This window comes from Strongylocentrotus purpuratus, unplaced genomic scaffold, assembly GCF_000002235.5.
Source record: "Strongylocentrotus purpuratus isolate Spur 01 unplaced genomic scaffold, Spur_5.0 spur5_scaffold_17, whole genome shotgun sequence".
In the NCBI taxonomy this organism is placed as follows: domain Eukaryota; kingdom Metazoa; phylum Echinodermata; class Echinoidea; order Camarodonta; family Strongylocentrotidae; genus Strongylocentrotus; species Strongylocentrotus purpuratus.
The window spans coordinates 12,496,325-12,513,050 of NW_022145602.1; the positions used below are offsets into that span (position 1 = coordinate 12,496,325).

Below are 16,726 nucleotides of genomic sequence, written 5' to 3' on the forward strand. Positions count from 1 at the left end.
ACTCTTTAAAAGACGGGCACTTGGACTCAAATTACCTGTCATGACAGTCTTTTCTGCTGTTGTACTCCTCTCTTCCAATCCTTCTTCGCCCATGATAGTTGTGACAGAAACAGTATACTCTGAATTATGCATCAGCCCCACGAAGGTAAATCCGCGTATGTCGCTACCCACTATCCTGGGCAGCTCCTGCAGGGCGGTTGGTGGTGAAATGTCGACTTCAAAGCCCCGGTATAGACCGCTTGCAGGTGAGTCCCATTCAATGCGCAGCGTGGTGATAGTTTCATCTACAACACGAAGAGACTCTGGAGGACTTGGAGCTGAAGGGTAAAGAAAGAAGAAATAGTAGGACACATTATTGCCACTTTTTTTTTTTTTTTTTTTTTTTAAACTCTTCATATGATACACAACTTAGCTTCCTGTGCCATATCGTATTTAACATATGCCAAAGGCTTCAAGATTATTTTGACCGTTTCCTGTGCAAGATGAATTCATTACCAGTGTTAAATGAGTTGTCATGGAGCTAATCAAGATTGGAAGTGGGTGATTTTACAAAGCCATTCTGTTGCACAAAGGAAGCCTTCCGTCAATTGGTGCTTATTGTCTTGTGCAAGGTTGCACATGTGGTATAGAAGTAACCATGCAGAAAGACGAAGAAAGCAAGCTAAGTGTTAATAGAATGCAGCAGAAGTAATGACATACTATAGTATGCATACGGGTGCATATAAAGATGGACGAATAAATCTACAGTGTTGGAAAGCTCTGGTTTTACCTGTTCGAACCTGCAGTTGATCCAAAGGCGCTGGGAAAGTAGTGATGGGCTGGAGGAAAAGTGAGACCTCGTAGAGTTGCCCGGGAGTCAAGTTCGATATGGATTTTTGGTACGAAGTCTCCTCGCTCTGCTTCGGTATGACCTCATTGATACTGGCGGATGTGATCAAGTAGCCTGTGAATGTCTCAGGGTTCGGCTGCTCGTCCCACAAGAAAGTAAGAGCATTTGCTGTGTTGACGACTGACAGGATTCTGGCACCTGCAATCCATACAAGTGGCAAATGGGGTATTAAAAGAACAACCATCACAATTAGGGATTTTTACGGAAGTGTTGAAGGAATAACCCCAGCGGTTTCATGGTCTAGTGGATATATTGCAGGAATGTTAATCACATTGTTTGAGGTTCAAGTCCTGCTGCGGCACTAATATCCTTTGGCAAGATAATAATCAACATTTGACACTCTTTACCCAGGTGTAGTCAACAGGTATCCTGTAGGAAGAAATTGCTTGAATGCTTGAGTGCCTTATCATGGTATCTTGGCTAAAGCCAGGCTAATTATATAATAATAATAATATTACTCAGCTTTGATATAGCGCGAGTTACGATGAAGTCTCTAAGCGCTTCCAAACTTGGATATTATTACCCCAGCTTTAGCTGTGCTGCCATTACGGAGCTCTAGCATTTCAAGGAATTAATTCCTGCCAGGTTCCCATTTACATCACCTGGGTTGAGTGTGGCAAATATAGATCAATGCCAATATGATTGCAGGGCCATCAGGGAGGACAGTTGTAATCCTGATGAGGCTACCCTGGGTAAATAAGACATATCATTATCATTAATTTTCAAGTTGGTAACACCCACAGTATGCCCTTGTATGAACTACCTGCTGAAGGCTTCATGAACTCAAAACATGAAGCACTAGCCAAAACTCACCAATAACTTATTTACTGGGATTTGAATTTCATATTTTAGATTCCAAAGATCGAATGATATACATTAGGATATGACTATGTGAAAACCAATGTAATACATACATGAACCTATGATTGTTGTACATATGATGTTGAAATATGATGTTGTAAAGTGCAATGGTCTTTTTCAATGATGATCAAAGTAAGTCTACTAAGCTTCACATTACTGTATCCTATAACAAAGAGCTCAGTGAGTACATGTAAGACTGCAAGAAGTTTGCCATTCATTTACACATTAAAGGTAAAGACCAGTATTGGAAACGCCCCAATTTCAAAAAATGAAATGGAAGCTCTTATTACCAATCATGTGAAAGAGTATGTTTTGACTAATACATGATGATACAAATTTTGCCGGGAAACCGCCTACTAATTGATATATTTGGTAAATTTGTTTATCAATTGGTGTGTGAGAGATAAACGCACGTGTCGCGCACGTGTGCGTAGTCCCATGTACATCTTTCTGTGTACAGTGCTTGTAACTTTACGAAGACTGGGCCAAATCTCTTATCATATTGATGATTCCAGTACACACCAATACTTATATGCTAGATGATTAACCTTTTCTGATCGATTCCACAACGTTTCTTTCACAATGCCATCGCATGACCATTACTGGTCTTTATCTTTAACAACTGCTGATGTTACATCTTTGTATCTGATCGAGCCTTTTGTGACTTACTTGTCCTGACGACTTCCTCCAGGGGCTCTCCTGACAAACGCTTGCCATCGCTGCCATCGCCAGCTCCTGTTCGTCCCACGCTGCTCAGCCGTACAGTATAGCTTGTATCCGCATCCAGACCATGGATGTCGTACATTCCATCATTGTCTATCCTCGCCTCCCAGGTATTGGAGGGAGATTCAGTCTCAAAGTACTCAAGGACCATCTCAGCGATGTTTGGCGGTGGAGTCCAGCGAATCTCGATCAGGCGAGAGCTGACCGCTGTGATGGTTACGGAGGATGGGGGTGAAGGCCCTGAGTGGAGACAAATTCACATGTACACATTCACATTTGTGACGAAAACACAGGTTAACACACAATAAAACACAGCACCTACAGAGGAAGGATCGAGCTTACGAAGGCAATCGTGGAGACGGCAAAATAGAAATTGAAATAAATATCATCAACACAAAAAACTTCTTTACACACAAGTTAGTACATATACATGCACATGCACGACACACGCAAATGTACTACATATACATGTACATTAGGTGCAGTAGAGACTGCGGAACATTCACCCACTGCTGCAATAGTGAATTAAAAAGGAACACTGAAATCACTGTAAGCAGGAATTTACTTACATTTGCTAGAAGACTACACTTAGAGGGTGTTAAAAATATGCTACTACGATTCTTTGGTTTCTAAGATGAAAATGAAATATTCCAAAAATTTCTCTTCTCCCTAATTGTCATGTATAATCTACCCTGGTACTCTCTCAGGTAATCCACACAACACCTATTGAAGAAAGTCTCATAGGAAAACCTGTGGAGAAGTACAAGGTTACTTTAGGGTGAACCGAGACTTGCTCCTGCGACAATTGCTCCAAACTTCATTCTGTCAAAGGTATAAGGTTAGGTTGCTAGTTGCAGCAGGGTTTTAGGTTTAGGTTCTAGGATAAAGGATAGGGCTCACGTTACGTATACAGTCGGGCCTGAACAGTTCACATGCATGCAACTGGAAGAAAAATGTTTTACTCATTACATTTATTCCTATCAGGAGTCACATTATATAAATGTCTCGGAGCAATTACAGGTGACTATACACATTAAAAGGAGGCCAAACTTGCCTGTCTTCCCGAGGTACAAAGTAGGAAGGAATGATTGAGTTGTGATAGTGTTTTTTTTTCTTTCTACCAGGTGTATGTAGTCTTTCAGGCCTGACTATACATGTAAGGGTCCAGGATCAAAATTAAGAATTCGGTTATTAGATCTATCCGTTCACATTGTTACAGCTAAAAAAAACTGTCTCAGACATAGGTACACAGACGTTAATACTCCCAGAAATATAATGATGAAGACTATTTCATTATTACTATATGCAGGAAAGTGAAGTGGAGCAATTCTACAAGCTATATCCTTTTTAGTAAGTTCCTTTTTTCACATGTAATTTCGAAATTATTTAGTGTAAATGCCATACAAACTTATGCTATATACATGTAGATGTCTTTATTGTTCACGAATATCAATATTGTAAATATGCTATGTTTTGTTAATGTATTGTTTTTGTTTTTTCATGTGACATAACAGAAACTAAACTGATATGCAATCTAGAATGTAACCTATTGCACCATTCGAGAATTCAGAAAGTACCGAATTCCTCTTTTCTTTGATATGTCAGTGTCTGAATCTAAAATCTAATTGGTGTGTCCAATCTATTTAACCTTGTAAAGTGAAACCGCATAACAAAGGCTGCTCAATGGAGACAAGAAAAGTGGTCCTTATAGGCAGGTGGTTTTTATATGTTCCTTTACTACAGGTTTCAATGGGAACCGATTTTCAAGGGAAATGAAAAGTGTGGTCTTTCTATACAGGTGGTCACTACAGCAGGTTTGACTGTACTGTATAAGGTGACAAAAAGTGCAAGCTACTGCCACTCACTTGTTCAATCTTATATAAACTTGTAAAGTGAAACCGCATAACAAAGGCTGCTAAAAGGAGACAAGAAAAGTGGTCCTAATTATAGTCAGGTGGTTTTATATGTACAGGTTCCTTAAGTATGGGTTTCAATTGGAACCGATTTTCAAGGGAAATGAAAAATGTGGTCTTTCTATACACATGCAGGTTGACTGTACATGTATAAGGTGAAAAAAGTGCATGCTACTGTCACTCACTTGTTCTCACTTTCTCCAGTTCCATAGACACTCCATAGGGGTCCATGTAGGAGACAATATAGAGCTGCCCTGGGTCTAGAGAATCAAACTCTCCCTCAATGCTGCACAAGTCAGAGTTATTAGTGAGGCACACAGGGTCATCCAGGCGCTGGCGGCAGTACTCGACCAGGCAGACGCTGTAGCCGGCTTGGCCCAGGCGCCCCCAACGAACAGCAATGCTGGTGGAAGTTAAAGAGTCAACAACCGGTGTAGACTCGTTAGCTGGACGCAGGCCCACTGAAAATCAATCACAAGAAAAGTAGCATCACCGTTCATCAATCAAGACATAACATTTATACAAATATTAAAAGGCCTTACGGTCAATACAAGGAATTATCGGACAAGATATGCCATAATGTTGGACAAGTTATAGACAGGTCCTATTTTGATTTCATATAGGATTCAATATTACCTGACAAAAGCGGGTACAGTATTATCATTACCCTGGTGACTGGATTTAATTACTATTCTGCATATTACAGTGCACATTCTTCACTCCCAGGGAAGCATTCCAGCTACTTGCCTTTTTACGGGTGCGCACATGCTATTCCAATCACATTGACATTCCCATCCTACCAGGTACCCATTTAACACCTGGGTGGAGAGGAGCAACTTGGATAAAATACCTTGCTTAAGCATACATGTCATTGCAGTGCCTGGGCCACTACAACATCTTTTGGTTTGCAGATCTCTTGACTTGCATCCTGCATCATGGCTGACTGTAACCAAATTGTAATCTTTGCTATTCCACTATGCATGCTCTGTGAATAATACAGTTATCAAAATTGCAGCGCATTTCCATACATGTATACATATGCTTGTGTGTTGGGCACTTCGTTGATCGATGTATTGAGCGCTATATTAACACAGAATATTATTATTATTATTATGCATATATAGGGTGAAAACTCATTCCTAAACACATGGCAAAACCTGAATGATTTCTTTCAAGAATATACATGTACCTGTTGAATTTGTGGCAGTTGGTGGTGTTTCGGTTGCGTATTGTTTTTCAAACGATCCGCTCTCCTGCAGCAGGGAGACGAGTTCTACTGTGTATTCCGTTTCTGGCTCAAGACACTTGAAAACAAATTCAGTGACATTTCCTGAAACATTGACAGATCGCACCTCCGTGCTGTTTGTTGAGAGTGTAAGCAGAATCTCATTGGAGCTTGTGACAACGTCGGGTGGGTCCCAAGATGCAATGAGTGTGATCTCGTCGAGAGATGTCAGGAAGACATTACTGACCAAATCAGGATCTGCGAAAGAATATGAAAAGTTAATCAAAAAATTGCACAGACGAACATGCAAAGGGCAGCTATACAATACGTCTGCACTTCATTTAATTTAATTTATTTAATTTTAATTGAGGAACTTTACATAACTATCTTGATCTAAGGAGACTGGAATGAACGGCAACAAATTTCACTTGAAACTGACAATAATTTTCTATGACACATGTATTCTTCGTATGCTGGATATCCTATTATTCCTTGCATGCTAGTCAGTACGCTTACCAAATATCCCATAACATTTCAAGCAAAAATGACGTTCATTTCATAAGAAAAGGGGGCCGAGTCATTTAGACAGTGCAAAAACTCTTAGACGAATAGTGCAGTGGGTTCTTAACATGCAGAGGTAGTGACTCTCTTCTACAGGGTCTCCATTCAACATCCTCTCCACGGGAGAGAGTGTTTCCAAGTCATAGCCTGCATTTATGATATAGGGGAGGGGCACATTAACACACAACACAAACTTCAGTCATCCACCTTGGTTGATGCTTTACCGACTGAACAATTTCGTCTCCTAGAAATAAATGGTAGACGCAACAGAGTACTTTTATTAAATGACATCTTTCCCAGTATGCTACTGCCGATTAGAAGCATATGAAGGGGAGCACTACATGTATTTCTGCGCAGACATGGCACTTTAGCCATACAACGTACATGTACATGTATGTCCTGATGATCTCAGAAGTAAGCTGTGATTGTGCAACACATGCTCCTGCGATAATTGCTCTGTGGTAGTTTTGTACACTAAATGAATTCCTTACTTGATTCCCCGGATCCAAAACTATATACACGTAATCTGAACCCTAATCCTAACCTAAAAGCCAATTGCAATCTAACCCTGACCCTATACTTTTGACAGAATATACCCTGGAACAATTGTTGCCGGAGCAAATGTGGAATCACCATAAGTTGTAAATGTGTAAACTTACCAGTTCTCACACTTCCCGCTGCTACAGGACCAGACGGGCCGGTCTCAACCAAGACATTGTAAACTGTCGAGGAAAGCACGCCCTCAAAGTCAGCGAATGGTATCGAGTCATGTGACATCAGCATTTGCTGGTCACTGGGCGGGGCCGTGATGTTGTAATTCCCGGTGAAATTGCGATCGCGGTTCCACCATACTCTAAACGCTGTTGAGTTGACCATCGTGAAGACAAGTTCAGTCTCTCCTATCATCACTAGGAAAGTCAAGAAAATAGGCTACTGTTCATATCTAATACACACATGTACATTGTTAATGGTACTTCCTAATAATAAATAGTAGTAACAGGGATGCCAGTTAGAATTGGTCAGAGCTAGGGCCTGAAAATCACCTAGCGTGAGCTATGTTGTACACAAAAAAGCCTAAACTATGGCCTGAAAATAACTCGCCATCCCTGTAGTAATAATAATTACAATAAACTTTTTTTAACCCAGGGAAGGCTCATCAGCGTCAATGCTGGGTTCTGTTTCATAAAACTTGTTATCAATAACCACTGCCACAGATCTATGACAAATTTGCCCAGAGTCAATCAAAAGCAAGGATTTCAGTAAAAATATATTTCATTAAAAAAATTATGAAACAGGGCCCTGTTCTTACAGAGGGGCCTGAAATAACTAATACCCTATTAATTGACAGGTTCCCATTTACAGCTACAGGTAGGTGGAGAGTGGTAGAGGTCAATTAATGTTTTGCCAAAGAATGTTTAATTAGTGCCAGGTTGGGATTTGAACCCTCAACCCTGGGATTGAGTTAAGTGAATGAATCCCTCTCCCTCAACACCTCCACTTCAGTTGTTATAAGCAATCCTAAAGCTTGCTGCTTAGCCCAAGCGGCAACAGGAATACATAAGTTGCCTTTTTGTAAATATTATGTTATATAATTCTTTATCTTGTTATTTAGTGTAGAAAATCAAAGCTGTGTATTTAATCACAGGACATATTTTAGCCTAGATGAAAAATAGTTTGTAGCTTAAGTATGTATTCAAAAGTTATTCATATTTATTCATTACATTCTCATTCATTGTTGTGATACTGTTGTGTGTTAGTGGTAGCAGATTTAATAGCATATAATGGTATTTCCTGGCCCCATTATTCCTTTCAATGTTAAAAAATCACTTTTGATTGTTATATTGATCTACTTTTTGTTTGGGCAATAAAACTTCACACTCAAACTCAAACTCAAAACATACATTTCATCTCATTCCTAACACAGTTCCCCCAATACTCTAAATGTTGTCCCTAATGAAGAGGAGTTCAGTCGCTCCCATCACCACAAGGAAAGTCAAGAAAAATAGGTCACAGCTCACATTTTATGTACATCATATTTCTTACCGAGTGTAATAATCGCTATTTTGTTCTGTATGTTCTGGGTCCCTGTGGCTGGACTTCATTAAAAAATATGAATGTCAAATATTACTATTCTCATAAAGGGATATTGCTAGTTTAAATAGACTTTCAAAGCATATAAGAGCAACTAGTGAGATCGCTAATCGACTGAACCTTACACGCTTGCATATTAATGCGATTTGGGTTCCTTGCCTGATGTTTTCTGTTATTCTTTATTTTCTTCATACCGGTACTCATTATCTTGTCGCCCATAGAATGCAGGGTGAAGTTTTTTTAATGTTGATTTCATACAATTTATTGTGACACTTAACATCATTTTCCCTATTTTTTGCATAAATTTTTCTGTATATAGCCCATAGCCAATTCATAGACACACATGTACACTGTTCCTAATGAGGTTGGAACATGTTTTTGCTCACCTCTTTTTCACGTAAACATTCTTGTTAATAGATCAAGTTTATGTCTTCTCGAAACTTTATTGATCAATCCCTGTGACTCTTTTAGAAAGATCAATAAAGTTATGAGAATACTGTATATATCTATCAAGATCAATCATATTGTCACAGTTATTCTATGAAGAGAGGTAAGAAAAGATCATTACAACTTTATGTGCAACAGTGTACATGTGCCAAATTATGTATATGCATTCTTTACCAAACCAAACCAAAATTTTACTTACAAGTTCTGCCGATAGTTTCAACCGGTGCGCTACATTCCTCATTCATACTTCCTGCACCGCTAACGGTCACAGCCTGCACAGTGTAACCTGTGTCTGGCACCAAATCATCAAGGACAGTCTCAAGTTCGTTTCCTCCCAATCTTTTCGCCAAATCAAAGCCAAATTCTTGCAGGGACCTCTTTCTTCGCTCCTGTACTGCCTGGAAGTCGTCCATGGTGAGTACGTAGAAGGCATTGTAGTCGCCTGTTGGTGGAGTGAGCCTCACGCAGAACGAGAAGAAGGTCTCGCCGACATCTGGACAGATCGAGACGTTGTATGGAGGAAGAGGCTCTGCGAACAAAGATACAATGATATAATGATGGTGGCTTCTTATATAGCGCACATGTCTGTCACATTGTGACGCTCCTGGCGCTGCCCCGATTATGAACTTATATTGTGCAACACATCAGCTATGCAAAATTATCCAATTCAGGTCTTGACTAGCTCCATGACAACCCTATTAATACCAATAAGCTTGCCTGAAAACAGTCAAACAATTTTGAAGCTTTTGGTATATATATCGAATGATGAATACATTGTGGCACAGGGAGATTATTTGTGTGGCAGAAAGAAAGTTAAATAATTCTATCCTGAATAGACATGTATATGTATATGTAAGGCATCACTGCAAAAATGCTGTATTGCCTGTCCTGGGGAGTGTTTCACAAAGACTAAGATCGACTTTAAGTTGGACTGAACTATGGCAGGCCATTCATGCCACTGGTTGCTCTCACCATTGGTCTCTCAATCATGATCTTTAGATAATACTTTTTCCTTCATTGATGAACTATTAAGAAAGGTAAATTCTGTAGATTTGCGACAACGATTTGTACTGACCTCACTACGATTCTTTGCATGTTCATATAAAATGCTGTTGCAAATTGAAATTGGATTGTAGCAGAGAGCTTCCTTACTTGTTCTTTGAAAGATGGTTTCAAATGGTAGGACGCTGATATTATAGAGTCTCCCAGGAACAAGGCCAGTAACCTGAGCGCTTCTGTTACCGATGTTCAAGTCAAGGGCGCCATCGTTGGGTATGATGGAGATGCTAACGTTGAGGTCAGAGGTCATGTTCGGCCAGGTAAACATGATGCTGGTCGTGTCATATTCAAAGACTGTAACTGTCCCATTGGCCTCAGCTGGATAAAATTAAATGAGATGTTAATGATTCATAGATTTATTGAATTAATTCAGCAACAATAACAACGTGTTTGATAATTCATATCTTTATATTTCTCATATCCGCCCGATAGCGTGGAAATGGCTCATAACATTAATGTGAAATCCCCCGAAAAGAGGAATTATTCCTCAAAAAAAGGAAGGATTGACACGTATGTTAATGAACAACGTAGCAAATTATATTCTAATGTATGCAGAAAACAATTCCCAATCATTGAAAGCCTGGGAAATTCCCTTGCCGTTTATTTACAGATGCATGTATGTTTTAGTAGTTTCTCATAATTACCATTATATGGAAATATATATCAGTGTACAACTGTACATGTATGAATGTAGAATACAATCTCCCATCTGTGACAGAATTTTTGTTTACAGGTGCATGATTGCTTTAATAGAAATTTCTCATGATTAAACGAACAACAGCTTACCAGTGTATGCAGAATACAATTCCCCGTCGCTGAAAGCCTGGGCTTTTCCCTCGCCCACGACCGTAGACACATTGAATAGGTATTCTGTGCGTGGCGTTAGTCCTTCCAGGAAGATAGAGGTCACATTGGGATAGAGGTAACCCACCTCTGTGAAGTTACCAAGCTCATCCGCTCTCTCGTAGGCGACGTAGTACCGGTCAAACATGGTCTCGTTGCCTGGGTCGGACCAGGCGATTAAGAGCGAGGTAAGTTGGCTGTCGGCAGTCTCTATGTTGACTGGTGGTAACGGACCTGAAGGATAATCATATCGTTCACACATGGTTACATTCATTGCACTGTCTTCACTGCCAAATCATACTGACACATGTTTCTTGCAGAATTAAAAACAAAATTACAAAGTGAATAGGAAGTTCTATAGATGCATAGTTTTTGTGACATGTAACTTTCACATGTTGTAAACATAAGATATTTTCATAGCAAGCAGAAATATGAGGCCATATTAATTCAGCTAATCATTATCATCATCAAGCAAATTTAGAGAATTCCTCTCCAAAATTTTGTGTTATGCCAGTTTTTATTCAAATATTTGGGGAATAAAACAAAACTTTTGCAAATCTGAACAACTCAAGAAATTCGCTGACATTTTATATGCACTAAAATTTCAGGTCTTAATCTAATCTCTTACGTGTGTACTGCTGAAGGGTTCCACACACACCATCCTGATCAATGAAGACGTGGTATTTCCGACCAGATTGGAGGTCATTGATGTTAAAAAACTCGCTGCCGTTGCCAACAGCACAGATAAATTCGTTCTCGCACACAGTCTGGTTCTCGCCGTCCAGGTTGAATCGTATGTTAACATAATCCTGAGTGTTGTTGCCCCATCCGACCTGAATGGAATCCGCAGACAGCGCAGTAACTGCTACACTGCCATTTGCAGGAGACTCTAGAACATTTATAAAAGAAGGACAAGGTAAGATAATGGAAAATCATGTATTAACAGCATTCCAAACAAACTGCATTTACTACTCGGGTATAAAGATCTAAAGGTTAGATCTAGATGTTGCACTGACAGGTGGGTAGATGGTTTGTTTTACCTGACTGATAAGAAAGCAGGAGTATGATTATATGTTAGCAATCAGGGTACCAACAGATTTCAGTCTTCTCTGAGAGACAAATGGTGCGTCACATTTTCAAGAAGATGGCTGCGCCCATGTCATGCTAAAAGGCATAACATCATACCAAGAATATCTTTATTATATATCTCTTGTATACTTTTGTAAGGAATTTTTTACATCTAAGGGTAAGAATACATCTCATTTTTCAGAATACCTCTACTTGTTTTGTAGAGTGAGGCTTCCTTTAGGTCTTCTCTGAGGGACAATTCACTAACCTGTTCTGAAAGAGATGTACGAGGGCTCACTCCTCACATCGAGGGCCCCCACGACCGTGACCACTGTGACGTTGTAATTGGTGTCCGGCAGAATGCCGATGAAAGAAAATTCAACCCTTGTTTGGTTCTCATTGATGTCCATGCGGTAGATGGGAGCTGGAGAGTTGGTGAAGCCATGGTCTGGACTGTAGGTCACTTCAAAGAAATCGTACTCACTTTCAGGGATATCCCACGTCACTTGACCTGCGCAAGAGGAGATGCTGCCCAAAGACAGATTGGCAGGACTTATGGGTACTAGATGGGTACGAGAAGAGAGAGAATACATGTTCCTTTTCTGTTTGCTTATATAAAATAGGCATAGGGGTAATATTAGTATAGCACTTAAAAACATTAATTTTAAGCACTATGTAAATGTTATTATCTACCATGTATGAAGGTTCTAGTCTCTATATGATCAAACTGCAGGCATGAAATACGCTACTGACTACTGGACAGTATACAGCCAAATAATATTGACCTGGCATAGCTGTACTTGTGCGTACAATGTAAACAAACAATGATCGCGCATGAAGTTAACAATGGTTACGTGCAGTGAGACATGCGTAATACTGATAGACAGGTATTATCTCCTTGCACTCAACAAATAAATACACTTTATTAAACAGATATATTTGTTAAAATAAATAATGAAACAATAAACATATACGTTAAGATTTATAAACTACATTGTTGGGTAAACATTCTTCTTGGTCAAGTATTTCAGGATTTTGTTGAATCATCTTTTTCTCTCTCTAATATTCTTTTAATACTGACTCTATAAAACAGATGAAAAACACTGATATAATTTGCCTTATGTAAACAAAGGTGAAACCGACGCCTGCATGCTTATGCCATTCATACTGCCGAAGAATTGACTCGCTTGGACGAACCTCGACCTGAAGTGAAGAATAATTGCGCAATCGCTTGGTAGCTGGGCATGCGCTTTGACTTTGGATTTGATTGGCAGGGCAGCTAGCTAGCGCTATAGCTCAATGCAGCTCAGCGATTTCGGCCATCAATTACATTTACAAGAGCTAGATCATCTTGCGCTGGTGGAACACAACCATTGATCTACGGTGGCTGCTTCTATTTCCTTTATTTCGGACATTACAGTCCAAACAAGCATTTTTTTAATGCAATTCATCTGGCTGCCAAATGAGTATGAAGCTAAATTACGCAGGAGGCAGCAGTTTTGCCGATCTCGAGCATGGACGTTGTGGCTATTCAGCACCGCAAATAATTGCAGCAAAATGTAACCAACACAGCTGGGTTCCAAAAAAAGCGAGCGTACACTACAGTACCCGGAACAAGATAATGACGTTCGACCTATTCCCCTGTGTTTTTTCTCCATCGAATGCGTTTCATCGAAGTCGCACTGATAGAAAGAGAATTTCTCCTGCTCTTGTGCAGGAGAAATTTATAAGCTAAATTGCCCGGATATTTCTCCTCTACCCCTTTCACAGTGGCCGTTTCCTCGGATGCGTCCCGATGCATCCAATGGAAATCAGGCCACTATGAAAGGGGTAAAGGTTCCTAATTTTCTTATCTTGCACAAGAGAGACAGCACTGTGATAACAGAAACAAGACCATTACAATTACCAGTGTTGAAGGTGAGGGTTACTCCACACGCAGACTCCCACCCTAGTGAAAATGTGTAGGCTGCACCAGGGAAAAGGTCACTAAATTCCGTCGTCTTCTCAGTCACGTTACGGCAAGTGGCATTCCCCATAATCTGCTGAATGCAGACATCATACTCGGATGCGTCTGGAAGGTCATACCATCCAAACGCGATGCTGGTTGATGTCACCGTTGTAATGTTGAAGGCACTGCCAAGGGAACCTAGTATATTTCAGAAATATATTGGAATGTGAAGACAGTAGAAGAAGTAATCTTGAGGAGAACAAAAAGGGCCATGACACGTTTGCTTGGATGATTTATTTCCCTTATTGCCCTTCTCCAAGTTTTCCGATCTTCAGCAAGTTTTGCAAGGTCTGCGGTTTGTGATAAATATTTTAATTGATTATCTTTTTTTGTTCCCATCTATGCTTCAAGGCTGCATAATAATAATAGTAATGCAGACACTTACAATGCCCAACAAATCCGTCCAGATGGTGCTCATGGCCCTTATAATAGAACAGAACAAAAGTTACTTAGGGGAAAACACTTGTCATTCTGTAGAGGTGTCATGATCGAGTGGATATGTTACCGGACTGTGGATCACAAGTCCTGCCGCGGCACTAGTGCCCTTTACCAGAACATTAATCCACATTTGCCACACTTGTCCCAGGTGGGTTACATGGGTCCCTGGCAGGAATTAATTCTAATGAAATGCTAGAGCACCTTAATGGCAGCCATGCTAAACCCTAGGTAATAATTTCCATAGCTCTTTGGGAGTACATAGAGACCTTAAAATGTGATATGCGCTATACAAAAACCCAAAATATAATCATTATTATTAGATGTGTTTTTCTCTGAAAGTGATCTACAGTTTTACAATTTTTTCACTGATTTTGGAAGTCTGTTCCCCAACAGGGAGCTGCAGAGATTATCACTCCCCCGTTATCGTTTAGTTTGGGCTTGTGAAGGTTGATAAGAGAAGAGATGTATTGTGGTTAGGCTAATTAAAGCTAACATAGTAGTTACTCACTTGGACTGATCTTGACGGGGTTGCTTCTGGTCTGGGTCATTCCTGCACCAGCGAGCGTGGTGATGTTCACCTCAACACCTGGTCCGTCCATCAAACCCATGATTGTTCTCTCCAACTGCAAAGAGTTCCTGTCGAACACATTGATAGGACTGTATGGACCACTGCCGTCGTCATACATGATCTCGTAACCGAAGAGCTGGCTTTCAGGACGAGACCACTGCAGGGTGACAGAGTCTTCGGTGACCCAAGTAAAGACGGCGCACACCGGCTCAAGAGGTACTGTAAAAGATAATATAATAATAATAAAAACAATAATAATAATAATAATATTGATGATGATGATCTACAGCACTTGTATGGTGCCATTTATCTGTTTCAAACATTCAAAGGCACCCGCTCTTCCAATAGTCATGGACTACGCATTTGCTTGAATAAAAAAATTAAAAAAAAAAAAAAATTGGTTTTGAGGCCTGACTTCAAATCTTTCTAGCTTGTTGGTGTCGCGAAGAACAGGAGGGAGGGAGTTCCCGAGGCCTACACTAACGATGAAAATACTAATGATAATGATAATAACAACAACTATTATTCTTGTGTCACATGATATTACGTGCTTCCAAAGGACTTTGATATCATTACCCTGGCTTAGCTCCAGCACCCGCGGTGCTCATTCTATTCATGGATCAAATCCTACCAGGTATCCACTTTCTACATCTTGGTCAAGTGTGGCAAATGTGGAATAATATCTTGCCAAAGGATGATATAGTGCAGCGGCAGGGATTCGAACCTTGGACCTGGTGGTTCACAGTACAGAGACTTATCCACTAGACCACAATACCTCTCTAGACATGGAAGATAATTGGAGCACCAAGAATGTCAAGTCTGACAGACATGAATGGTATACAAGAACCGACAATAATAGGAGTGATAGATGTCACTTTCGTCTTACAGATGAAGGTGTACATGTACAGAGTATCAAAGGTACACATGTAATGTTTAATGCTTTAACTAGAATAGTGAACTATAAGGAATCCTCGTACAAATGTCATTCGTGTCATAATACCATGCAACACACATTTATATCTCTGTGTGTGGCATAATTGGCAGACAGGGAACAACGCCCTGTGTGCATTGATATGGTAAAAGGGTTAATTAATTTTGGTATTAAAGCCCTCGTAAAACTATTGTCAAATTTCTTTGATTTTAGATGATAAATAGCAAGATACTAGCTAAGCTGCTGTGAATTTGTTTCCACCTCAAGTGAAATAGAAAAATAAAAAATAATAATAACATCTTTGAATGTAAATTCTCACAACATTATCCTGCACTACTCGCATGCAAAGCCTATGAGGATTGTGTGTATATATGCTACAGTCAACACACACACTGTCTCTAAGTGAAGTGCTCGGATTGATATGCCAGGAACCTTTGGGAGGAAGGGTCCTATCGTAAGGGTGTGTATATAGCTATTATCTATCCATTCCTTGTAGATATTCCACTACAATTCACCTGATATCATAGATAGAATACCAAATCATCTTGTATATACACATGTATGCTTTGATACAAGGAGAATTACATGAGACAGTCATCAAATTAAAACAAAATTGATCCAGTTTCTATTTTGATACCAAACATGCATGCTCATTGTACATGAGCTTCGACTACCGACTTACATGTATACTGTCGAAGAGAGAGAACTTCTCCGGCGCACTGTAACCCAATTTTGATGATGTACTCCTCTCCCGGCATCAGTCCTGAGAAGCTGGCCTTGAGGGAACTTCTGATGACTCCCGAGAACAGCTCAGTGTTGTTGCTGGCCAGGGTGAGGTTGACAATATAGTCGGTGATTCCTGCAATCTCGGTCCACGTGATTGAGATGGATGTCGAGGTCAACTCTTCCACGTCAATAGTCCCAGGTTCCCTTGGGTCTGTGGGTGCATGGATGGAACACATGATATAAATATGCATGCTCAGGCATTCAATATAACAAAATATATGAACCAACAAATTCAGAATTTCCTGGAAGATTTCATTAGGCCGCAGACCGAGGTTTAAATATAATGGTGCTGACCCCAAAACTGTACAATCTGCA

General features: G+C 40.0%; 1 protein-coding gene across 1 annotated transcript in view; it reads right to left on the reverse strand.

Moving 5' to 3' along the window:
- Positions 1-16,726, reverse strand: part of LOC100889066 — a 172,693-nt gene that overhangs the window by 66,426 nt on the left and 89,541 nt on the right. Inside the window, exons 43-56 of the mRNA XM_030988179.1 lie at positions 16,308-16,562; positions 14,635-14,913; positions 13,587-13,826; positions 11,949-12,242; positions 11,241-11,501; positions 10,556-10,846; positions 9,863-10,087; positions 8,910-9,239; positions 6,832-7,080; positions 5,576-5,869; positions 4,572-4,847; positions 2,420-2,713; positions 770-1,027; positions 36-317 (exon numbers count right to left, since the gene is read on the reverse strand). Coding sequence (XP_030844039.1) covers positions 36-317; positions 770-1,027; positions 2,420-2,713; positions 4,572-4,847; positions 5,576-5,869; positions 6,832-7,080; positions 8,910-9,239; positions 9,863-10,087; positions 10,556-10,846; positions 11,241-11,501; positions 11,949-12,242; positions 13,587-13,826; positions 14,635-14,913; positions 16,308-16,562 — 3,828 coding nt within the window. The remainder of the gene's footprint in view (positions 1-35; positions 318-769; positions 1,028-2,419; positions 2,714-4,571; positions 4,848-5,575; positions 5,870-6,831; positions 7,081-8,909; positions 9,240-9,862; positions 10,088-10,555; positions 10,847-11,240; positions 11,502-11,948; positions 12,243-13,586; positions 13,827-14,634; positions 14,914-16,307; positions 16,563-16,726) is intronic.